This window comes from Macrosteles quadrilineatus, unplaced genomic scaffold (genome assembly GCF_028750875.1).
Source record: "Macrosteles quadrilineatus isolate MER2022 unplaced genomic scaffold, UCM_ALF_1.0 Scaffold_2__2_contigs__length_208266976, whole genome shotgun sequence".
NCBI lineage: Eukaryota > Metazoa > Arthropoda > Insecta > Hemiptera > Cicadellidae > Macrosteles > Macrosteles quadrilineatus.
The window spans coordinates 198775671-198802736 of record NW_026542595.1 but is presented as its reverse complement, the minus strand read 5'-3'; the positions used below and the strand labels follow the sequence as shown (position 1 = coordinate 198802736).

The 27066-nt window shown below is 32.9% G+C and overlaps 1 protein-coding gene across 2 annotated transcripts in view; it reads left to right on the top strand.

Moving 5' to 3' along the window:
- The window catches only part of LOC128987787 (kinesin-like protein CG14535), a 78356-nt gene extending 63911 nt beyond the window's left edge, over positions 1 to 14445 (top strand). The window contains exons 7-19 of one of the 2 annotated variants that reach the window (XM_054408813.1): positions 353 to 535; positions 2376 to 2514; positions 3077 to 3239; positions 3933 to 4914; positions 5191 to 5318; positions 5428 to 5563; positions 5698 to 5811; positions 7317 to 7513; positions 8485 to 8576; positions 11055 to 11243; positions 12004 to 12101; positions 13074 to 13190; positions 14113 to 14445. In XM_054408813.1, coding sequence (XP_054264788.1) covers positions 353 to 535; positions 2376 to 2514; positions 3077 to 3239; positions 3933 to 4914; positions 5191 to 5318; positions 5428 to 5563; positions 5698 to 5811; positions 7317 to 7513; positions 8485 to 8576; positions 11055 to 11243; positions 12004 to 12101; positions 13074 to 13190; positions 14113 to 14144 — 2570 coding nt within the window. In that variant the 3' untranslated portion in view covers positions 14145 to 14445. Of the gene's footprint in view, positions 1 to 352; positions 536 to 2375; positions 2515 to 3076; positions 3240 to 3932; positions 4915 to 5190; positions 5319 to 5427; positions 5564 to 5697; positions 5812 to 7316; positions 7514 to 8484; positions 8577 to 11054; positions 11244 to 12003; positions 12102 to 13073; positions 13195 to 14112 lie in introns of both variants that reach the window. The other variant, XM_054408812.1, reaches the window with a different exon arrangement.
- The last annotated feature ends 12621 nt before the right edge of the window (positions 14446 to 27066 follow it).

Below are 27066 nucleotides of genomic sequence, written 5' to 3'. Positions count from 1 at the left end.
AAGTCACCAAAAACTCAAATGTATCATTCAAGTCTAGTTTCTAGTTGGATTATAATTGGGCTGCTAACCTCTTTATAATGTGCCTACCCTCACGTCCGTGATCCTGACTTTTCTCTGAGTGGAGAACCCATTGTTGTTTTAAAGCGTGGACCCTTTTTAACCCAATTTAAGCCCATAAACTAAGGTGTGGCATTCACGTGTTGTTTGTCTCATCTAACGTCTTTGCACTTGATCTTGACTATTGTATGGGTAGATACTGTTGTCAGCTCTTTGAGTCTGGCCAAACTTTAAATCAAAGATTTATAGTGTTTCCAGGGATAAACTATTGATACTGATTTCCACCAATTACCAGATTGTGAGCAGTCACCAGGCGTTTACTTGCGCGAGGAAGTACAGAACTACAGCGAGCTGCGCGTCCCCTCAGCAGACAAGGCTGCGTACTACCTAGACTCCGCCCTCAGTGCCAGATCTGCGCATGCGCACTTCCTCTTCACGTTGCACATCTACCAGTACAACGTCGCGTCCAAGGGCGCAGGTGAGTCATAGCGAGCTAGTTTTTTTTTTTTTTTACTGAATACATTTGAAGTGTAACGTTATTTTTCCTGTGTTAAAAGTAGATACTTGTTATATGTAGATGTATAAGTAACTATACAGTTAGTGATTTCAGATAGTTATAAATACCAGTTTTAAATAGGAACACATTGTTGACGTAGAAACAGTTTTTAGTGGTGTGGGGGATAGTAAAAAAGGTCTTCCAACGTATACTGCTTCAATACACTGACTGTCGATATTAAACAGTACATGGTAAAGGCCAAACCTTCCATAAATCACACATAGTCTCAAACCAATAGATTGAAAAAGGCGTCCGAACCTCCATAGTTTTATAGTTGTCATTCTGTGAATACAAACGGAGACGTCTTGCAACATTCCTTAACATATTTACACTTTTAATGTTATTATTTATAAGACGTTATATTTATGTACAAATTATGTTACACTGGGTATCAATTTTTACTTAGTACTTACGTACTATTAACTGTTTTTAATAGAAAATTATAGGAGAAACCAAATTCTTAAATAATAAGTTTGCTTAAAGTTCTTAAAACTGCACTGATAGCGTTGGTAAGATTGGAATTGCCTTGTTTCTATGTTAGTTTCGCTAATGTTTAAATTTATCTTTACAAATATTACGTTGTAGTCTCAAGCATGCGTTTTATTTCCTTAATTATCCATATTTAATTTTGTTTTTTTTATTAAGATTTATTCAAATTTTTATTTTAGTATTTAAGATATGTGCAAAGTTTAATTTAAGAAACTTGTTGTTTTGGAATACTTCAGTTTCATTCCTGTTTAAGACAAGACAATTAAATGAATTATTTTTTTATTCTCGAGTACAAATGATTAGTAAAATATATTTTCACAACTCATAATTTTGATATATTTCTAAAGACTAGACCAGACTATTCAAGTATCAAAAATATATACTAGAGACCTTGTCAAATATTCAAAACAAATTTATATTTGAAAATTTGTACAGTTAATTTGGTGATAAATTATATATTCATTTGAGCCTTTACATTAATTTGGAATAAATATTTGCGATAAAACAATTAATTTAATAGTTTATATCTACCATAACATCTTTATAAATAATACCATCGACTAGACAGTAAGATGGATGGTGTCAATAAGTTATTTAAGTCTTATTGAGTGAAGCTGCAGAGGCGAAGATTGATGAGGTTGAAGAATAATGATCCAACCGGCGAGCCATGAATACAGAACAGGCTGATAGAGACTGAACAACAGGCTGGCGAAAAATAGGCTGGATATTTGGGTTGGGATACAAAACAGGCTGGCGATAAAAAGGTTGAATATTGGAGTTGGGATACAAAACAGGCTGGTGAGAAATAGGCTGAATATTTGGGTTGGGATACAAAACAGGCGGGTGAGATATAGGCTGAATATTTGGGTTGGGATACAAAACAGGCGGGTGAGAAATAGGCTGAATATTTGGGTTGGTATGAAAAAAAACCGGTAGAGAGGTATCAACAGGCTGGCGAGAAATATACTGGATATTTGAGTTGGTATACAAAACAAACTTGTAGAGATTAAACATAGAAGACTGCGAGAAATAGGCTAGGTAGTTGTGTTAGGTACCTAACAGGCTAGTAGGAAATAAACAACCAAGTGTTGGGAAATATGCTGGATATTTTTGTTTTGATACAAGGTACGACCTAACAGTCTAGGAAAATATGGGATGTCTATTTTTTTTTCAAATGAGCAGGCTACTTGTGTGGTCGTCTCCCTATAGAAAACTCAATGAATATTTTGCTAATGAATATTTTGTATTACTTTCATAGTAGTTTTCTCCACAGTTGCTGGGGGTCGTAGTAGACTTCACTTGCTGGACCTAGGGGCAAGTGATCGCTCCAAGCCTAGCTCAGGTCTCAGTCTATCAGCTATAGGGAACGTCCTTCTAGCCATCTTCAATGGAAATCGCCACCCACCACACAGGTAAACTCCCATCACAAAATATAAGACAAACGATCTTTGTTAGAATACGATCAAGAACATACAAAGCAGATTCGTAGCTAGGAACATTATTGTACCATTTTGATATTGAGGTAATCATAGGTACTGCACTTTCTCTCATCATGGTTCCTGTTTCGGAATATACTTCAGTGTCAGGTGTGGATTGTGTCATTTTGAAAATATTTAGTAATGCAAAGCCCAATAAAATATAATGTTTAAACTGTAGTCCTTCAATATCATGTGTAAATGTTTACCCGACATTTATTTTACAAGCTACTTCTTAAGTTAAACATTGATTAGGTACTGAAGTTGATGGGCCATAACAGTAGCTATAACTCATAAAATGTCGTTCCACCAGTTTGACTTGGTAAAAAGTTCTTGTACTTAACACAAAAAGTAATTTAGATCAGTGCAATATGTCGGTGGCTCACATCAACTACGACGATTTTGATAGAAAACAGGTGACAACTTTAAGATGGTGATGTCTAGTTGAATCAATAGTCAAAGGTTGAACGCAGTTTTCAAAAGTTTGTTTTGTCCCTAGAGAACACAAGCTCACCCAGGTGTTAAGGGATTGTTTGTCGTCACTGACTTGTCACGTGACTCTCCTAACACATGTCTCCCCTTCCTCTCAAAACTACGCAGAGACGCTAGGAACTGTCCAGCTGGCTGCTAGGATACATAGGATACGTCGCCGCAGAGTCAAGGTACGTTGATGAAGCTTAGAGTAAACCTTTTGATATAGCTAATAATCAATATAGTTGTGGAACTGAGGAACAAAAGTATCACACCTGGAGATCATAGCAGATATTGAGGTTTAAATAATGAACCTGTCTTTGAACAATGTCAATCAAACATGGTACGTAATCTTACTCAGTAATAAAGTTATACATGTTATCCTACTCCGTTCTAAACTCACTTGGTATGCCAACCAGGTATGCAAGCCTTTAAAAGAATTAGTAAACAAAGTGAGTCACTGTCTAAATATAGTGATTACTATTCGGATAAAACGACCCTTGGCGTAAAAATACACTAAGACAGAAGAAACTGATACAATGCTGATACACAGCTGTATCAGCCCTACCCAAGAAGCTTTGGTTAAATTGACTAGAGTACGTAGTTAATTGTGAAAACGCTCCTTGAGACAAGTGGAGTCCATTCTCCGCGTTACGCGGTCCGCGCTCCACTTACGTGTCTAGGAAAACCCGGCTTAAGGCGAAACTATAACACTTAATTGTGTTGTTAGAATTTCGCTTGTTATCAAACGAGTTATATTCGGAACTCTTTTCTTGGAAAAGCTAGTTGTGTATTCGTCACTTATTCGTAGATTGAGTGCATGCACTTTGTAAGGTATGGCCAAGAACGTTACCTTATTATATCCTCCGTTCATTTTCTTTCAGTTCGGGAATTCCACAGCTACCCAGGTTGCCGGAGAGGACATCGGAAGGACTACGGGTTCAAGTGACGTAGATCCCTCTAGCAGCGAACAGTCTGCAGACACAGTCATATACGTTGGAAGATCCGAGGAGACCGATGGGGAGCATCCTCCTGTCTACCTTCCTAGTCTTACATCCGGAGACAACCGGTGTGCTATGGGGAAAGCTTTGCGAGGAAGTGGAATGGAACATCGAGAAAGTCCAAGCCAGAGTCCAAGGGACAACCGATCAGTTCTCAGTGTAAAACAGTCATCTACCAAATCATCAAGTCTTCCTTGCTCTCCTCAAAAGGTACCCGGAGATTCTTCATCAGGTGTAGAGAAGTCAAAATCATCATTATACGGTAAAATTGGGACTAATAGTGCAAAGTCTTCCCCAGCTAAAACTACATCTCACAAAGACTCTAAGCACGAAGCAAAGCAGATGGAAGAACGATGGGTGGATGGTCCTAAGATTCCAAGATCAAAAGTTGTCGAAGCGAGACAATTGAACCTATTACATAAAAGTAGACAACATCTACTATCCAAGAAAGAAACTTGGGTTGATGGTCCTTTGAAGAGCAATCAAGATATGGGCTACGGGTTTATGGATTACCATAAGAAATCTATGATCAAAAAATGGTTGGAGAGTCAATCCTTGTTGCACCATAGACATAAATCATCCTGTGGGAAAGAGAAGGGATCCAGAAGCTATCTTACGAGGTTCAAGACTTGTGGCGCTGAAAGAAGAACGGAGGCTGAGGGGAAGAGTAAGTCTTCATCAAGTGGTTCAAGAGAGGAGCCCTACAGACCGACCAAAGGGGGACCTCTTACTGACGAAGCTTACGAGAGATTCATGGCTTCTAGAGGACAAGCTAGCGGACAGGAGGATGGTGATGAGGAAGTCAAGGTCGTGCCACCACTAACCCAGACTACAGTGGTTCAGCAAAACGGTGATCTCAGCAGAGGTACGTAGTTCTAAATGGATTAATAGTTATGGATAATTAGTGAAACTTCAAATTCTCTTCTTATGTTATTTCTATCCAAATTTAATTCAAGGTAAAGTTGTACTTCATTGGGGACCCATTCTTACCACAAGACTACATTATTAAATAATTTTACAGAATATTTGCCAATTTCGGTTCTTTTAAGTATTTTATTGTAAAACCTATTCAAAATTCACCTGTTGAATGATAAATGTACTATTTTCCTAGAGGGTAAATAGTCATTTCAATCTGTTTCAGTTGTTCCAGTCCAAAGAATACAAGAAACACAAAGTGCAGAGGAAGAGGAAGATGACGACATTGAAGTGGAGATAGTGGAAGTGGAAGAATCTGAGGAATCCGTTCTGATGCAGGACTCTTGCTTACAGGTAAGCTTATTGTGAACTATTTCAAGATTTTTTCTTCCAATAGAAACCAAGCTGCAATCTGTTTTAAGGTATTATTGACTACGATGTTTATCTACATAAAATATTTCAGGTCACTGAAGAAGACATAGCGCTGTGCATGGGGCAGCTAGAAAACCCTCTGCCTGAAGTAGATCAAAGCAAAGATCCAAATAGACCACAGTGTCAGCCACCTATTCACATACTGCTGTCCACTTCAACGTTTAAAGGTTTGAAATTTATCTTTCAAATTTTACAAAATATCTAACAGGCAATTTTGAGTAGTTAAAGTACGCTAGATCTTTGTGTTATTTGCGAATTAACTAACACTATATTTTCGTTTATTATTTTTATATTTTTATAGATTCAACGACTTACGACTTCGACAGACTTGTAAACCAACGAATGCAAAACTTCTCTGAGGGATCTCCAAGGTTCATAAACAGAAATAGAGCTCCACTACTTCCAAATAATAGAGGTAACAAAGCTAAAACTTTCAACAATTGAGATTAAAAATATATATTCATTACTTCTGTCATTACTACTCTATTTGTTTTTCCTAGAAGAGACAGGGACTCATTTAATATTTCTTTGTACTAAATTTTCAGTCATTAACAGCTATTAAGCTAAACGTTCGTTTGTACATTGACAATATGAAGATTAAAAAGTAGCTTAAGCACAGTAAAATATGACTGTTAACGACTTGAAAAACTACTATCAACAAACTCGTGTAAACATTTCATTTTCGCGTGTCATGCTTGTTCTTTCTTAAGTGAAAAAATATAAAACAGTTCAATCGAAGGATGTATTTAAAAGTACCATTAATTTCTTTAACACTGAATGTCAATGCATAGACTTGTACTTTTTAATTTCTATTTTTTTATTTATACAATTTATTTCAAGATTCTTTTGTTTTTCTTTTATTATCTCTTCTTTAATATCTAAATGTTTTATTTTTATTTTTACTTATTACGAAGCAACTTATAACTTGCAAAGGTCATATTATTTTTTTTAAACTATTTTGACGTATTTTAGTTAAAAAATTTTAAACAGATGGACTACGTAATAACATCGCAGTATTACACGTCAGTTAACATGTCTCAGAAGTTGATAAAAGGTTATTTATAATATTGCCAAACGGCTTAATCATTTTCAAAATAAACTTATCACACACTTTTATAGAAATTTCTATATTTCGGCATTAGCCTTCTTCAGGAACAAACACAATAACAAATAGAAGTGTTTACCACTCTGAATCATATGGTTTTAGCAAAAATCCAAAATACATATAATTTATGAAGAAGTAAAAAAGAAAATGTTTTGATAGAAAGAAAGAAAAAAATTTATATATATATGTATATATATACTATCTCAAATTTAGACCGGAAGGTGTTTTAGATTTAAGTATTAATTGATGAGCTTGCTCAAGCTGTCTTAATTTCAAGTCTGGTGCGTCTTTTGCCAATTTTCTTATTCCTTTTAATGAATAACATTGTTCAAAATTTTGAGAATGCTCTCTCGCATGAATAGCCACAGGTTTTTGTTTATCAGGATGGTTTACATCATATCTGTGGCCATTCATACGAACTCTTAGAGCATTGGTGGTTTTGCCAATGTAGTCTTTAGGACAATTTTTGCATGAAATTTGGTAAATTACATTAGTAGACTCACAGGTGATGTTACTATTTATGTTATAACATCTTTTTGTTTGCCTGCTTGTGAAAGTTTTTGATGGGATGATTAATTTGCAAGTGGCACATCGTGGTTTGTTGCATTGATATAAGGCTAATGCCGAAATATAGAAATTTCTATAAAAGTGTGTGATAAGTTTATTTTGAAAATAAAAGGTTATTTAATTAGTTTAAACCCCTACTCTCCAACTACAGTCTCCAAACTAACACACACATAATTGCCAAGTATAGCTCAATAATGTAGGTGACGATGCCTTCTCGATGCTCTTACGTTTCACAACCTGTTTTGCAGGGGTTGTCGACTACACTCAGCTCTCCCGCCTGTCCATGTCTGGTGCTCTGGACCCAACATGTAGAGAGTTGGAGAACCGTCCCTTGGCCCGATGTCAGTCCTTGTCCCTCACCAACATGCTGGACGGCTGTCCTGGCACTGAGCAACTCAGTGATTACGATAACAACAGCATAGTCAGTGAGCCTGCCTACATCATGGTAAGTCGTCCTTGAGACACCTTTGGAAAAAAGGATGATTTTTAGTGACTAAAATGTATTCCCCATATGAAATTTGAGGAACTTGAATCAGCAAAGTCATCATTATACGGTAAAATTGGGACTAATAGTGCAAAGTTTTCCCGGCTAAAACTACATCTCACAAGGAGTCTTAGTACGAACCAAAACAGACGGAAGAACGATGGGTGGAAGGTCCTAAACTTCCAAGATTAAAAGTTGTCGAAGCGAGACAATTGAACCTATTACATAAAAGTAGACAACTGTGAAGCAGCAAGGTGAATGGATTGTTGATGAGCAGAATATTGTTCAAAATCTTGGTGACTGTGAAGAAACTGTTCAAGATCCCAAACCTTGATCGATAAAATAAATAATTTGCAAACACAACTTACTTTTTCTAAAAGAACTGGTAATACTGGGTTGAATCTAATTCAAAATAAAAACATCACTAATAATTTAATGAATTTTAAATGTCATGAGGCCTTTGCGTCTGATAATGCCAGAATAGCTGACGATAGGCCTCATGAAATCAAAAATTAATTTAATATTGGCGATGTCTTTATTTTAAATTTGACCGCTTACATTTGAAAGTGTACATAAGTAGTGCAATGCAACCATCAAATAATATTTAATCTAAGACATGAAAAAGGACTGTGTTCACCTCGGATTATAAGGGTCTATTTTTCAACCAATCGTGGAAGAAAAATTTATCCACACCGGATCACCTTTTTTGGTTTAAAAAAACTGTTTCCAAAAAATTAAATTATAATTGTTTACAAACGGTAATTGGACTTTTAACCCTATTGACCTACCATTTAAGTTCCCACAGCCAAACTAATTTTGATCATTAATTATTACCACAACCAAAGCATACTGTCAATTAGTTTTAACAGTAGTAGTTCTAAAATGCACCAGGTTAGCTTTGCGTGAAAGATAAAGTAATGTTTTGATTTCAGGGCGGAGACCAAATGTCGGACAAGTTGTGTGACAAATGCAAGCTCAGGTTCAACAGTGGAGATCTCTACGAGACGCCGCTGTACGCCAACCTGTGAGTCAGTATGATTTGGTTTGACATGTAGCTACTTTATTATTGGTAGACCATTCATCCACCAACTCAATGTACAACGAAAAAATTATATAGAATGATTTTTTTGTGTATTTTGTAAATTTGTAGTCTCTTGTGTACAAAAAATACTAGTTGCTATTTTTTCAGATCATTAATAGTCTGTTAAATCCTACTCTCGTTTTTAACTAAAGTTGGGAGTTTCTTAGTTGCAGTATTCACCAGCTAGGAACACCCTTGGAAATAAACTCTAAGTTACCTCATATATCTAGTTATAGCCTTGCTAGATTTGGGTTTTACATAATAGCTCAGCCTAGTAATACAGGTAAATACCAAACATTAACTATTGCAACATTCACCATTGCATGATTTTCACCCACAGATACGTGACTGACTGATCTACTTTCCCCACGTGCATTTCTAGGGGTTTCACCCACTATCGGCAATGTAAACCCGGTTTAAAATTCCTCTATTTAGCTGTATGCGACCTCTGGTTGGTGGGTTGAAGGTTAACAGGAGTACCATTTACGAATCACTGCAACCAAAACTGATTTAGAAATATACATTCTTATACACTTTTCAATCGTTTCCAAGCCAGAAACTGATTTCAAAACGGAAAAAATGTTGAGTCCAATTAAATTCAGAGTGGATTATGTTAATTGATTTTATGTTATTAAGGTTCTGCAATACTTCAAACATATATATATAGCTGTAATATACCCTTTTCATTTAAGCAATACATAAACATTACATTTTATTTTAAGCAATAATTCATAGACATTAATGTTCTGTTTCCCTCTAAATCAATTTTACATAACAAAGTTTCTGTGCCCAAGGTCAAAAATCGTAAAGTTATAAACAAGTGGCACATTAATATTACACTTAAAAAATTGAGATTTAAGTTATTATAACCTCTCTAGTAAAATTATAACATTTTCTTACTGTACCAATAATTTCTAATTAAACCTTATTTCACTTATTTTGTTATTTTACACAAATTACATTTACAATCAACAAACATTTCAGTACACCACAAAAGCTTCGAAAAATTAAAGTTTCCAGACATTTCACAATCACGATTGTTTTCAACCATTACTTTTTCATGAAAAAAAAAAACAAAAAACAAGTGATTAACATTTTAGGGTTTCTGCCTAATATCCATCCACGAATTCCTCAAGGGCCAGTAATGAAATTATCCAAGTGCCGGGAACAATGGTGAAAGTTTTGCAGGAGAGAGGGAGTACCTGGTGGTAGAAGAGAGCGGAGTGCCCTTGGGATCTACTCCATTACCGTTTATGTTGCATGACGTTGTACATTCTGTTTGTAACGGCCCAGCATTTGAATACTCTCTCTGACATTTGAGCGAACCGGCCCGTGTTCTTTTATAATTTTATGCAAAAGGTATATTTGGATTTTTACTGTTACGCCTAACGGCCATCTAGGGATTTATTTTTGATACGGTGCGTTACAAATGGAATGGGGAAGAGACGTTATTGGTTTTGCATGTTAATTAGTTTTAAAAGTTAAAAATCTTGGAAATAGTTTGGTTTGAGTGGAATTCAAGTACAGTGCGGTTGCATTACTCTAGTTTTTTTTAAATTTAAAACAATACTGTCCAATATTAACATGATAATAATATATATGTTGGTCCTAGATTCCATTATGCAGTAACTTCGACGTCTATAATTATAGAGCTCGTCAACGTTTGATAATTAATATATCTTACATCTACAAATCATAACGTAACTATGAATTTAAGAGGGAAGGACGAGAACAAAAAATCTATTATATTGCAGTTTTTTTAAAGGTTTAACATTCTTCCAAAACGATTGCTTATTCAGGTCGTTGCTTGAATAGTGTTGAACGTTACTCAATACGTTAATTATTTACTTACCTAACAAGTCTCTGTCATCATTGGACTCGTTGTTAGGGTAATACTTCAATCCTGGAGGCCCAATGTTGAATTTTAGGTTTAGGACGAATTAACCGTTTAGTGTGGAATTTCGTCATCAACTGTGGTTTTATGTAAGCTTTTGGTGTTTTACATGAGAAATGTGGATCCAGTTGAAAAGTACCAAAGTACGGTACCAAGTATAATCCAAATAACTGTACCTAACATAAATGTCCAAACCAACAGTCTAACCTAACCTGAAAAGAAAGAAAAGCTCCCATTCCCTGAATAATCTTCTATCGGTTACTGGACTGCCACGATTAAAATCAAGATTGATCACATTTATTACTTCCTAACGAATGTGTCCTACACATGTGTTGGGGTAGAAAAATCATTTTTTCGTACATTTCCTTTAATCCCAAAGATCTTCGTGTCGTTCTGAGCCTGTTTCCAGCAGGTCCTAAAATCCAAAAAAATAATTAAGATCTTTTGAGAAAGTAGACCAATAAGTCTAAGTACCAATAAGTGGATATACTACTCCAAAACATTCGACAATTTTAACTGTCTCACAGGAAGACTCTATCGGCGCTCAGACATCCAGACGGAGCGTCCAACCCCAATCTAAAGGGGGTGGGAGAGAAGGACAAAGGAGAAGGGGAGAAGGAAAACCTAACACCGAAGAACAAGGAAGAGGACAGTGATGAGGACCCAGCGGTCCCTCCTCCTCTACACTCAACCCTGCTGACTCTCACTAGAGACACGTAAGTTTTCTATTTTATTTAGGTGCTTCTGCTTGATTGTCGTCTCTTTTAAACTTGCTTTGCCCGTCCACATGAGTATACGGTATGTACATGAAACTTGAAGAAAAGCAAGGGGTGAGCCGTTAGAGTACCATAATAAACTAAAATGTTTATTTCTGGCACTGGATGCAAAGCCACCTACTGACTAAAATACTGACTAATCTCAAGCTACATGCTAAAAACACAAGGACAATACAGTTACATAGGGAGCAATACGTGTATTGTTGTAGCACTCAATAACATTACTGGCGAACAGGTTGCTATTTACCCAAAGTGTTAACAATAACTGTTACTGGGATGTAAACGTTGCTTCCATTTTATCTACCAAGGGAGTGCTGACCATGGTAACTGCTTTTATTTTGCCAAGTCGCGAGGAAGGTAACAAGATTGTAACGGATATAATTTTTACGTGATATAGTAATATCACAGTAATATGCTGTTTACATTTCGAATTTTAAATATAAAGGGTGATGCAATAAGGGGATATTATTAGTTTATTTTCCTAACGACATCGTTTAAACATTTTACCAATAGTTTTTTTTTTTTTTTTTTTTTTTTTTTTTGTGAATGATGCTTTGACACTAGTTAGCTTTAATAATAAACAATGGATTTAAAATGACAAGCCACGTTTTTTAACAATATTGTAGTGTTGTATTTAGTTGTTTATTACTACTGTATTTACATAGCACTATTATGTAAATATTCCTTATATTTTGTTTAGTTTCAGAAGCTCCAAGTGTGGCGGCCTGGGGGTAGGTTTGAGTGGAGGGGGTGGCAGTTGTCAGTCTCAGTTCTCCGTGCACGACCCTGGAGGCACAGGTAAGAAAACTTTCCCTCTCAACATCGTAAATAATTTAAACTCGAAAATATTTTAAGCTCTACCAAATCTATGGGGTTTTATTAACGTGTAGTATTCGTTAATCAATTCATCAATAAGTTGAATGTGCTGTTTTGTGTAATGAAACCAATTGTACGCTATTGTACCAATTGTACATTAAAATGACTGTGTTTTAAGTATTTTATGTAAAAAATAGCAATTATTTATAAATGGAAAGTATTATCATGTGATATAAATTCTGAAAGTCACATCTTCAAACTGATTGCATAGGGCGCAATAATCCGTAATCGATGCCATTGGATACAAATTTTGCATTGAGTAATAAGCGAAAGGGTTGATTATAAAATAATAATTATTTAATATCTCAATATAATTTCATAATCTTTTTTATAATTTACATTTTTTCCGTACGATGCACGGTTTTCAGTGTAGAAGTAAAAAACTAAACAAATGGGGTCTTTCCCCCCCCCTCCCCCCGCTGAAGAAGCAGGGCCAGGGGTGGGACTTTTGGTATTTTTATCTTCTAACTACCCCGAACACATTCCCGCAGAAAAAAAAATTTCCCCCCCCTCTATACCCCCCTTTTGAGCATTCATTGACTGGACTATATGTGTATTTTATTCATGTCATCGTCACGTTAGTACAGCTTACAAAGAAAAAAAGACCAGTCATTGTTCGGTCACCCGTTACTATCACTCATGTTTCATGATCCCAAATCCTTTTTTTCAACTTATTTTTAATTGAGCTTCGATTTTTTTACAAATTGTTTTATTTGGAAAAGTAAATTTTTATAACATGTTTTAATTTTTCATTTTGATCTTTTTGCATATTTTTTTCACCCCAGCTTCATCTAAGTCACCAAGTAATTGTGATGAATTGTACGTATTTGGCCACAATTGAATCTACTATTATACTGTACTTGGGATTTAACTACAACACCAAACCATTTCCAGGCATGCAGTACTGCAAGGCAGATGTAGAACGGCTGGAGCGAGGCTGGTCAGAATCCCAACGACTCAGAGATCCAAGAACTCCTTTGCTGACTCCAAACTCTCGCTGGCACTCAGAACGTGAGTACGTGCTCCAACTTTATATTGCATTATGGGTGGGGCTAAAATTTAAAATACTTCAAATGTTGATTACCTATCAGGCCGAGAGAGGGTGTCAACTTTTTTGAGTACTTGAATACACAACGGTCATCGGCTAGCATATGTCAGGTTGAAAAGGATATTTGATATTGATCTTCAATTTCTGCTTCCATGAACAGACGTAGTTGTAGCTGAGATTCACGCACTAACAAGTCTAAACTAAAATGCATTGGTGTGCCGTTTTCATTAAATACCTATACCTATTTATAAATACCTATCATACACCTATAACATGTGTGTGTGTTTGTTAGTGCAACGAACAAGCACATTAGATACTTCAATTTGAACAATTAGGATGGTTAAGCAATTAGATGGTTAAATTTTAACTGAATAACTTCTTGATCAGCATCGCACGTGTTATTAAATTACCTGAAAAATAATAAACAAATTATACATCTAATAGCACTAGTAATATTATATTTACACTTATACTGTTGAATCACAAGACGGTAAATACATATAAAAGATGGTAAGTGGTGATCGATTTCGATTGGACACTTCAATCATCATCAGAATCAATAGGCGAATAGATTCCAATCGAAATCGATTACCACTTAACCAGCTTTCATATGTACTTAGCGTCTTGTGGTTCAACAGTATAAGTGTAAATATATTATTACTAGTGTTATTAGACGTATAATTTGTTTGTTTTTTCAGGAAGTTTTTACTATAATAGTTAGTTATAAAATGTTGTTTATATTAAGGGCCTTTTCATTATTCATACGTTTGCTTCCGATTTAGTTTATTTCTATACCTCAAAAATGTTAGCTTATATTTTTTTATGAGATTACAAATCAAGATTTCAAAAATATATGTTATTAATGTTTTGTAATTTTTGTTTCAGATCCAGAGGGACTCCCACATTGGTCCGGCTGAAGGAATACCCACGAATTGCGCCAGATATTCACCCAGACCCTCACAGTGATAAATAGTGTTACATAATAGCTACAAAAATAACAGTTACAAGTCTTGTAACTAGTGTTGAAATTTGACGTCCATTCATAGACTACGACGAAGTTTTTGGAATACCGACTTACCAAAAACACTCAAAACTCATAAAATTACCATTGTAAAACAATCAGCTGATTACCGACTGGACAAAAGCATAAATATTAAAACATGTTGACCTCGCTCAAAAAGTTCTATTATTAGTGATTTTTAATTATCCACACATAATGAGTGTTTCAAGTTTTTAATTTTTTAATAAATTCTAAATATTACGCTTTCTTACAAAAATTTGCTAATCTTGACAAAAGTGTATCTCTTTTTGTTGGCAGTAATATTGTACTGTTCACTATTGTAAATTTGATAATTTTAACTTGAAATACTTTCTGTATTGAAATACTCGTGGTTTACACAGGATTCTACTTTATTTTAAGACTGTTTCTATTTTAAATTAAGCAAGTTAAATTATTTTAGATTAATAAGACCTGTAAAACTTTTCCAAAACAATATTAAACGTTAAAATACATTAATTAATTTAATATACAATTCATTCTCAGAAATACTTAACAAAATTAAGATAGCTGCCATTAACTTTTAGTCTCTGATAAACAATCTTTTGTAACCTACAACTATTAATTACACAGTATTTTCTTACTCTGAGAATACATATTTTCCATACTTAGAACTTAAAACAACTACCTATCGAAGTAGGATAACTTAGTAATAGACCGATTTTGTACAAACTAAGCCTTTAGGACCCCAACTGCTGAAACTATTGCCTTCACTATTGTATCGAAATGTATCTGTATTTAGCCAAGTTCTACAAGTGGACATATCGCCGGACTTGGACCAATGCTTGCTGACTATCACGCTTCTTGCCTACATAATCCTGTCTATTTTGTAAAATATTTGTTTGATATTCTGTAATAAAATTGTTTACGTTGTAATCTTGTTTCTTATTTAAAAGTTCTTAAAATTTCAATTTCTTGGTTGAAATGGACCAAATTATCCTTCAAATTATTTCTTGGATGAACAGGTTTATTTAAAGGAGTGTTTGTTGTTTGCTGATTGTCCCTTGGCATACAACTCATATTAATCTACTTGATAAAATAAAATAACAAATATCAAACAAACCTTTAATATGATATCCAAATGGTAAAATAAAACCTGAATCCACCTAGATGATAAAGATACAAGCTACATCAGCTAACTCATAACGTTACCTACATTAAAAAATATTAAGGCTTTAGATATTGCATTCTTAAGGATGAAAGGTATATTCGACTGATTCAAAATTGATGATTAAATTCCAAAATTTTCAATTGAGTTGTGTAGTAAAATACGAATTTTCCTGAGGTAGTGGGTGTTATCAATCACGTTTTTACGCCCATAATTCCCTAATTCCAATTTTTAATCAAAATTCTTCCGCTGGATTTTAAGATACATATTACAGACGGACAAACAGACATAGTTCGTATTAGAATATAGGATTGATTTAAGAATAATAATGAGTCAATATTTTACAATTGTTTTGGTATTGTGTTAAAAAAATTTAATCGATTTTCCTTATAATTTTATTTTAATTACTATAAATTATTAATTTATTTTGATAAGAATACAAGTTTGGAAATCAAACAGGTTAGTCAATTACATGAACGAGAGCCTTGGTTCTCTGGTAGGATCAGCATTTATTTATTGTCTTAATTTAATATTCAAGGTCAAGACCTCTGGTTTGAAAAATCAAACTAAAACTATGCTGAAAATAAAGTTTCGACCTCATATACGTGTTAGGGAATTAATTTCTGTTTACTAATGAGACTGTTTAACGAAATGATTTGGATAAGTTTTTCTTTTCACTTATCTTAGAAAAAGAAGTCATTGTCTGAAAATGGTTTGAATATAACAATGTTCTGATAAAATCAGCCTATAGCCTATAGCTCTGATCAAAGACTAAACTTCCATTGCTAAAATGTCTACACTGGTACATAAACTATTAATACAACCCAAATTCTTTTGCTCTAAATATTTGTTTTGAAATTTAAAAGCGTTGTACTGTACAACAATAACAGGCCACACATGAGATTGGCTGCATGATAAAATCGCTCCCTAAGAGCGCAACGTCTCGTATAATTCAAGAAGCCTTGTTACAACAGATGTTTAATTTCAAGTCGTCTCCCTTATGAACTACGTGTTTCAGCCGATTAATATCTTCAATCCACAATTTTATGCTCCCCTCATCCAACCCGCAGTGCAAATGTTAGAGGGTTAACTCGGGCAATGTCACCCTAGAGGTGTTTAATCAAAACTAATGGTCCCAGAGCTCCACGTACAACCAGCGGCATCTGAGGAGAAACTTGTCTCGGTACTACGGTAGTAAAATAAAAATTAACCACTTAATATTCAGTGGAATCCTGGTCCTGATTAATAGCCAGGAAAATAAAATAAATATTTGTTGATTACAATGAGAACAAATTTATTTGGTTGTAAATTCTTTTAGAGTACATTGCAAGATGTAGAACAGTTTGGAGGCTCAAATTCATATGTTTTAAAGACATTTTGTCACAAAAAGTTATAATTTTTTCCAAAAATTATTATTCGAATTTTTTGGCGTAGGAACTCCACCTAAGGGTAATTTAAGCTGAATATTAAGGCAATATGATTGTATAGTGTTGTGATATGAACTAATAGTCTATAACAGACTAAGGATCGCTCATCATAAAGATATGACCATTTATAATAGCTGATCAAGGAGCTGGTCACAGTTTAAAATAAACGGTATCAGCATTCTGACACATACTTTCTCCCATAAGTTTGTCAACAACCTTTATCATGTGTAAGCGGTGAGAGTAAATATACGGAAATGGGATTTGTAAGATTTTCTTCAGAATTTAAAGGACTATAACATACTAAATTTTTATCAAAATCGTTCGAGCCAATATTGGGAAAATATGATTTTCCGTTATTTTATGGGGTTTTTATGGGGAAATAACATAATTTACAATAACTTTTGAACCGTAATTTTTACAGAGATGGGATTTGTACCATTTTGTTCAGAATATAAAGGACTATAACATACTAAATCTTTATCGAAATCGTTCAGGCCATTTTTGGGAAAATCTTTTTTTCCGTCATTTTATGGGGTTTTATGGGAAAATACCCATTAAAAATAAAAATTTCTAAGAAATGAGAAAAACTATCAAAATTGTAAGGATCATAACATACTATGTTAAATAAAAACTGATTTTTTTGTCTAAAATCCTATTTTTCGTTATTTTATGGGATTTTTATGGGAAAATAACATAATTTACCATAACTTTTGAACCGTAATTTTTACAGAAATGGGATTTGTACCATTTTGTTCAGAATTTAAAGGACTACAACATACTAAATTTGTATCAAAATCGTTTGGGCCATTTTTGAGAAAATCCGATTTTTCCGGCTTGTTATGGGTTTTTATGGGAAAATCCCCATTACAAATCAAAATTTCAAAAAAATGAAAAAAACGCCTGGAGATACCATGGATTAGAACCTACATACCAAGTTTTATTGAAATCGGACCACAGGTGTAGTCTCTAGCTCTGTACACATCCAGACACACAGACACACAGACACACAGTCACACACACACACACACACACACAGACATCACTTCGAAAACCACTTTTTTGGGTCCAGGGGGACCCAAAACGAATATATCCACTCAAAACTTAAACTCGAAAATTTTGACGAAAACAATACTTTCTCCATATACTATGGTATAGGGGGAGAAAGTAAAAAATCAATTAAGGTAGGCCTACAGACTTTCTCACGAATGAAGCAGAAACCTCATGATTGCCAGACGAGCCCATAGCCTCCTTAGATACGTATTGTATTATATATATAGATTGTACACACGTTTTCAAATACAAAATTGTTCAAACAACACAGTAGTACAAAAACCAAAGGAATATGCCACGGGTTTTCTAGTTTTATTATTTATTATTTCTTAATATTTAGTATTGACTAAAACTAAAATCGAGTACAGTTTTGTGGCTGGAGAGCCATTCAGGAGGCTTACAGTACACACAACAACGAAGACACAATTATCACGGTTCGTTAAACTCTGCTGCAGTAACCGAGTTTGTTATCAACTTTCTGGGACAAAACCTTGTTTTCCTACAGCGTTTTGGGTTTCCAGCAATTTGGCAAAAACTCTTACCATCGCAACAGGGTTAAAACTGTTATCTTCTACACAGAATATTATTAAATATTTGAATTCTGGATCACACCTTACAACCCAATAGATATTAAATTTATCACAAGATAGAATATTCCTGCTACACTTTATTGTCGTTATAAAAGAACATGTTTGTAGCAATGTTAATGTCAATAATTGTTGTTGTTGTTGTTAAGTGTAATTGTTCAACACAGAGTAATTAAGAGTTTATTCAAGCGTAGCGTTCATTGACGAATGTGTTTAATGGAATTTCAATGGTCCATGTAACATATTTGGTAATTTGTCTTGACTTTTTTGCTATGTACTTTACAATTTTCAACTTTTATAACTAAAAATTCGCCATGTTAAATAAAACAATGCTGTTAGTGGTTTAATATGTATATTGATATAAATAGGTAGAGGGCTAAATGCATATAGTGCTTGCCTGGTAATCAAAAGGTCACTGATTCGATCCTGAGAAAAGTTCGTAGCTTTTTCATGGTTCGGAAATAGTTTTTTCCTGCTGTCCTAGATCTTTGGATATATGAAGAATGGAGGTTTGTATTAATTTGAATGATCCTGGCCAATGAAACAGGTGGTATTAGTACGGGAAAAAGCTATACAGTCCTGGTCATCTACACTCACCCTTCACTCACACAAATATTATAACATAAACTGTTTGAGTTATAAGCTTTAAAAAATGATGCCACTGGCCAGAGCGCCTAAACTAATAGCCGTAAAAGGTAATTTGGACATTTTTGACAGTTCCATTTCAATATCAATAAAAACTTGTTAACTTTTGGGTCAGCGTTATTGTCTTTGAGTAAGTATTTAGGCACATTCTATTTTGATAGATAATAAAATAACTACTAATCACAAAATTTGTCAATTTTGTATAACTCTCTTTGATGTATGTACTGCAGTCCAATAAAGATATTTTATATCTTTCTATGAAGAAAATAAAATACTCCAGTGGCATCAGGTTCCTAGCACATGTGTAGGAAATATCAAGGATTTTAATGACTTACGCAACAGTAAAAAGTATAATATATAACGACAAAATCAGTATTTTACAGCAAATTCAGTCATGGATACAACCAGTACTCTAAAGCTGAACCCCCTCCCCCCTATAGGTAGAATTAAGGATATATTCTAACAATCTCAATACCACAAATAAGATTTTCAAATTGATTTTTTATACATCAATCAACCAGCTGTTTAGAATTGGCTTAAACCGTACCAGCCCCGTTTGAAAATTGTTCTCAATTTCTCTTTAAAATATCTTATAAGATATTAGTGAAAACTCATCATAAACTTCTGTACAATTGAAGTATTCATTCTAGACAATTCAAGATATAAATAGTTGTGGAAATACTAAGGGTTGGTTTGGTTTTGAGGTTGAGGGATGAGAAACACGTCAAGATGATCCCAAGGTAAAAGGGGTTCTGTGTTCTACTCCAATCCATCATTTGGCTGAATTATTCAATGCCTGAATCTCAGTGTTTGTGTCAGAATTGCTAAGACATCTTCAGGGTCACTGGTGAACACATTCTCAAGTGCTGTGTATTTACTTACAGATCACACATTACACTCTAAAGATCTCCTCTTCATAGGGTTTGGTAATACATAGGATAAAAGTCATTTTACGATCAAAGTACCAGATTTTATAGACACGTTTTCATATAAGTTTACATTTGTTGTTGTGGGAATGGTAAAGCATTTTAAAAGTTGAATCATAGTGCATTGTGTATTATGATAATGAAGTATATTATACTAATAAATTAACTGTATAAGGAGGGAGTTTAGAAGAGAGGAGTTTATATACTTTACTAACACTTTAAGGGGGATTTAGGCTATAAATTAAAATTATAAATTTAAAAAAATGTGTAATATAAAGAAATATATAATAATTTAATACATTTTTTATGGTAATTCAAATTGGTTAACTTTATAATCTCTTCAATACAGTAAGTTTTTTTATTCACAGTTACTTAAATATTCTAACAATAAACCTTATTATTTTTGCGAACACACTTTTTCAATATTTGTTATTTTTATGAAAATTGATCCACTTTTCATTGTAGAATTCTCTTATTCGAATATATTCAAATCATGTACAAAATAAAAACTAAATAAAATTTGACCAATCATATTCTATCCTTAGTAGAAAATTGTAAGATAACTTTCGGTGCAGTATTATTTGATAAGTCATCTCCTCATAGTCGCTGAGGCAGAACATCACACAACCACCCCTATTGTATTGTATTGTTTGGCTAATTAGCATTTAGACAAGAACCAGGCTCTCTCCTAACATTACCGTAGTCAAGTTACTCTAATGGTGGCTTTTACCTTAAATCATTTTACTTTTAAGCTTTTTACTGTATAATATTTTGTTTAATAATCTTTTTATGAAAGTAAAATAAAAAATACAATATTTGTGTTTTCAAAAAGAGGTTTAATGGACTTTATTGAATAGCATTGTTACGTTTATTTTTAGTCCAAATTTTTAATTATCTAATAGTTTTTACATACAAATCACGTATTTAATGGTACAGTCAGAATCTGAGAAACTGCAGCAAAGGGAAAATCAAGTGTGAGAGGGATCAAGAAGTTAGACGGAGAGTTGATTAAGATAGACAGACACTTGACAACGTCTAAACTTGGATAATTCCTGAGATCATGAACTGTCTTGGGCGTGTGTATGAATTACGTTACACATGTGTCTAAGCAAAATCCGACACGTCTTAAATTGGAGAAAATTTTCATAAGGTTAAATGAATTGGAGAAAATGTATAAAAAAGTATCTAAATTCGGTAGATTATAATAAGACAAACATCTTTAAACGACAAAAATAAAGTTTTAAACTACACAATCCACTTGTCATAGAAAAGAAAAAAAACACAAAAAATTAAATAATACTTCATAATAATTAACATTATTTGTTTCTTCAACTATAAGTGATAAATTAGTGTGTTTTTACCATTTTTATTTTATACATTGGTTTTATTTGATGTTATTAAGAATAATTATAAGTTAATCTTCTTTTTTGACGAAATAGTGATGTCTTTAATATTAAAAAATAATAAAATATTAATCATTTATAAAAAAATACAACTTTGTACAGAAAAGCATGATATTTTAACCATTCATATATGTACATAATATTTTTCTCAACGTTTTGAAATAACAATGTACATAAAATAAAGTAATGTATTTACTCTGGATAGTTTATTTAAGGCTACGATTCCATCGTATCTAAAGACGCGATATCCATTTCGATAGCTGGAACCGCCTAAAGTATGTTTTGTAGTATTTACATGAGAAGGGGCAAACTTCAGTCCCCGTTGTATTGTTCAAGTCATTAGCATTTAGACAGGCACAGCCTCTTCTATTGTTGAGGAAAATTCAATTAAACAATATCTTGAACTTACACAAAGACTTACGAAGTATATAAAAAACAATGGAAAATGTATTCAAGTGTAAAAGTGATTAATTTTAATATGTTGAATCGATGTTATTTTCAGCTCCTACGTATAAAAATCGCTGAGATTTTTATGTATTTTTAATGTTGTATTTTTAGTTTAACCACAAATTTCATCACATAATTATCATCATTCCATTGCCTTCCATGTTCTAATATTAATTAGACTAATAAAAACTTTCAATTTTTATTTAGAATTATACTACTAGGTTTTATGAGGGTTTATGGCCATTTAAAATTTATATTGATAACTATGTTGTGCACATTTAAAGCTGTATCATATGTAATTTAATTTTGTACTTTTTTATAAGCATTATTATGTTGACTTAATATTTAACACCATATACCTAGGCCTACAGCTAAATTGCTTATGCCGTTTATAAATTGTAGCCCAAAGGTTTCTGTAAAATTAGAAGACAAAATTTTTTGTCAATTTCCATAAATTTTTGTTCTACGGTCATTCTCTGTAATAATTATTATTACCTAGTGTGTGTACATTTTTGCATGTGATACATTGGTATGAACATATTCTTTTATCAGAATGTTTAGATACGCAAAAATAATATAACTTCCTTCTGATTAAAGATGTCTCGTTTACATTTTCACGTTACAAGATAAGAGACTATGTTTATCTAAAAAGTGTAAAAAATATTGCAAGTTATAGATAATTAATACATTTTTATTTCAAAATCGAAATTGCTCAAATTTTTCCTTTCCACTTTTCAAGTGTTTGCTTACCCGTAACACTGCAGTACAATGGAAAAAAATGAAAAATGGTGTTACAGAAACTACAAATTTGTCTGGATATACATGGTACGTTGTCAATTCACGGATTCAATAAATCCAACATTGAAATGTTTGGACTTTTGGACAAATAATTAAACATGCCCCCGCGGTCGTTCCAATTTATTGAATCCAAATTGATTGTCAATACGGTAGCGCTGATTGGTTTCAGGCATAACTCTGTTATTGATTGATAAATAAAGCCACATTAAAACCTATTAAACCACACAGCAAGTAATTATTTTTCATCTTCTTATTTTATTGATTCTTTTTAAAATTGTACAAGGATAATTGAAATTTTAGTTGTGATTCTAATCTAAATGATTAGTGGTTGAGAATAATTATTCAATTCTGTTTATAAAACAATCGTCATATAAAATCAATGTTAAATACGTTATCCCACTAACACATCCAAATAGTTTTCTTAAACATAGTGTATGATCTGTACGAAAAGCAATTATTTATTTGTGTGTTTCTACGCCAGTGGCAATTTTTACTTTTATAAATGGGAACGGTCCAAACCCTGGTTTTGTTACTATCAAAAGTTGACCTTTTTGTTTGGTAGTATCATTAATTCATAGCCCAATGACAAATTACATTTTGATCTGTAAATTATTTCACTTTATTTGTTCGTGCACAATTTTAACTGTTTTGTTTCGTAGTTCAATATACAAAGAAAAACATTAGGTAATGCATTTTGTAAGTTCTTGTAATATGAAAATAGTTTTCAAGACAGCCATCATGTAGGTTTTATCTCCACACGTTTAACATACAATGATAAAAAAATCCGTTTCACTTAAAATTTATTTAAGTTTATACATAGTTTATTTAACTTTTTACATTTTTGCTGGCAGAAATTCAAAAGTGGAATAAATAAATCTGTAATTACATAAAATAATAATTGTATCTGAAAAAACGTCTGTAAGATAAAAAAACTTTTAATTTATTTTTACAAATCTAACTGGTTGGTAGGTAAATGAAAGAAATGTTAAAACTAGGTAGCCAAATTTAAATTTAAATAATATTGAGGCCATAATGGGCATTACCATTTTAAGGTAACAAGAAGTGTCTCTAATGGTAATCCATTCAGTAAAAGTAAGAATAAATCTCTATCCTACATCCACTAAAAAAATTATGTAAATCAACATTTCTTTGGCTTCTCAGAACTGTTTGCAATTATTGGTAAAACAAATCGTCATAAGTGCATTCCTAATAGTAAATATAAACTTACCTTTTCTCTTGTATCTCCATTTTATTACAATTTGACAATAATGTTTCATATCACGGCTTTGTTTTGACGTATTTGTAATCTGTAAAACTACCCGATCCTCGTGGAGACCTGCGTCTCTTGGTGATGGGGACGGTTAAGTTCACTTTTTAACAGCTTTTTCCTGTCCGAGGGTCTTTCAAGAGGGTCTTAGTTTCGAGAATGATTGATTTTTGGGGCAACCGTACTCTAAATATTCCTACCATCTTGTTTTCTCTCAACCATTACATTTGACATAACCTACATTAGTTGTTCTGTTTTTAAAATTTTTATTTTACATTTTACATTATGAAGTGTTAATGTCTACAAAATGATATTGACACATGATTTTCATCGACTACTAACATAATATAAAAACGACCATACAATAACAATATAAGTGAACTCAACAAGCTATTCAGTGTTAATAGATAAAGTTAAGATTATAAAAAATCCAGATATTTAATGGTAGGAAAAAAACTATTTCCATATGGTTTTTTAGAGAATATTTAACATAAAGGAGTATCGGGTCTTGTGTTTGAAATTATGGAGTTATTGGGAATAATTTTAAATGGGTCAAGGTTCAAATCCCGCCAATCACCGTTCAACTCTCGCTGAGAGTTATTATCTGGAAAAGAAACAAATAGGGGTCTTTGGGGCAAGCTAGACTTTCACTAAATTGGAAAACCGCCATTGAGATCCAAGCGATAGTTATAAACAAAGGGTGATAAATATTATTACTAATTATTTCTATTTTAATCCATCTTCTATCTTATTATTCCACTTTATCAGAATTAATAAAATATAATTATATTTTGTATATAATAATAATATGAGTTGTTTTCATAGGGTAATTTAAAAATAATGTATTTTCAGAGTCCCGTGGTTTTACGATTAATTAATGTACTTACATTTAAGGAAATAAAGAAGGGAACCAACATTTTAGGAAAAATTTAATTAGTTAAGAATAATTTAAACTATTCTAAACCACCATGTACATTAAATGTTTACGGAAGTTAATATAAATATATGTAGTTTTAAAATGTCCACAACGTATTTTTAACACAATATACCACATGTGACGGTACAGCTGATGATCCCATTTCCGCATGTGTTACCTCCACCAACACAGCAATGCACTTAACGTGTGTTGGGGGAGCGTAAAAAGTGTTCCCATATTCATAGCTTACAAGATTTGCTTATGTTTTGGATTAATCATTTTTATATAGCTACTGTAACTAGCTGGAATGTGCCTGTTTATTTTAGAGATGCTATTTAAATTCAGTTTAGCTTAAATTAGTCAAATCTAGCAAAATTTAAAAAAGCTAATTTAGCTAAGTTCTGTAGCTAAATACAATTGAATAGCTAAAAAATACTGATTCATATCTTGTTAAATAAAAATACGAATAATAATTGTTTCGTATATGTAAATGTCTCATGTTTAATGTAATTTTTATGTGTAAGTTTTGATATTTTGACGTGTTGCAAGAATCGAAGTAAATACCATTGTATTTTTTACTTCGATGGTTGTAAGCTCCTAAGATATTGCATTGCACGAAACATGAAAGCAATTTAAGTTTGACACAATTTGGACTACCGACCTAAAAGTCATATATACGAAGTTCAAGGTCTATCAGAATGATTATTATGTTATTTTGTATTCACATTATTACAATTAGTCTATGTGAATTAATCCTTAGAATATTGCATATTCAAGTACATGAAAATATAAGATTACTACTTTAATCAAAATATAGTGTCATGAGACTGAATAAGTTGAATTATTTCTAAATATAACATTTATGTTTTAAGGAGTAGAAAATTTAAGTTTTCGTTAATGTCATTATCGAAGGCGCGCTCCAGCAGGTTGCTCCCTTCTCAGCTGATGCATTAATGATCACCTTATCCGACTGAGTCCTGCTCTACATCATTAAACCGTTCATTTCGTGAAGTTCATAATCATTAAATATTAATCACTTCAGACTTCAAAGTACGTTTACGTATTTTTTTAAATATATATTTCTCACACTTAGTAAGTTGGGACTGTGGAATTGAGGATGCATACCTGTTTCCTTTTTTGATCCAGTGATAAAAACTGTACTATAGATCAACGTAAGTTGGATGCAAACCACAAAACATAGGCATAAAATAAAACGTTTTCAAATATAAACAACTGTTCTCTGTAGTACATGTTTCCCCAAAATAGGCTAATATTTCTGCAGGAAACGCGTAAATGATAGACTATTTTACAAAATTAAATCCCTTGTATAGGGTTAGAATTTAAAATTAGACAGTCTCAAGCACCCTGGGCAGTAGTTCTATTCAAATTTACAACAAAATCCTACCCAAGTGTTTGATAAGTTTCGAAAAAATATTTTACACCTCTTTATTTTTTATTACAGGAGACTCAATTTTCGCTAATCTTTATATTTCGAGCGTAACATTCTTATTTATTTAGTAGTTCAGAAAAAATACTAACATTTTGATCAATGGAGAAGCATTTCCATCGTCATAAGAAACATTACTCCATCCACTAAAGATACAACTATTTGATATGTAGTTCAAATCACAACTTCCTGAATAAACAAGATGTTACCATACAAGATTTGGAGATATTCAACCAACTCTGCACAACAATGTCTATATGCAAATTATCCGTGCAAAGATCTCGTACAATCCTCTCTGTTTAACCTTGGGTTAATTTAAATTTGTTTCTTATACAAAAAGTCCTTAATTATAAAATGGACTAAATGTTGTTTTGTTAAAATGTATGCTCATATTATATCATCACTAAAGACTCAATTTTGTTAAAATTAAGGAGCGATTTTTTTATATAAAATGTTAAACCGTCGTGAGGAGTGTTCCTTATTGTCAATAATGCAATGATTTTTCCTGGATGAACTATTGAAAGCTGCAAGCGAATCTATAAGCCAACCTGTCAAACAAAATGCTGTTAGTTAAGTCACAGAAAAATACGTAAAGTTTGGATCATCAGTTAACATTGTTGACTAACTGAAGGCAAACAGTCCTCAGTTTTACTACTGCTCTATATTGAGATTTCTGGTACGCCCTTTTTCATTATTACACCTCATTTAAGAAAAATATTTGCATTTGGTAAGTTTTATGATGAAAAGTATGTAGTTATGAT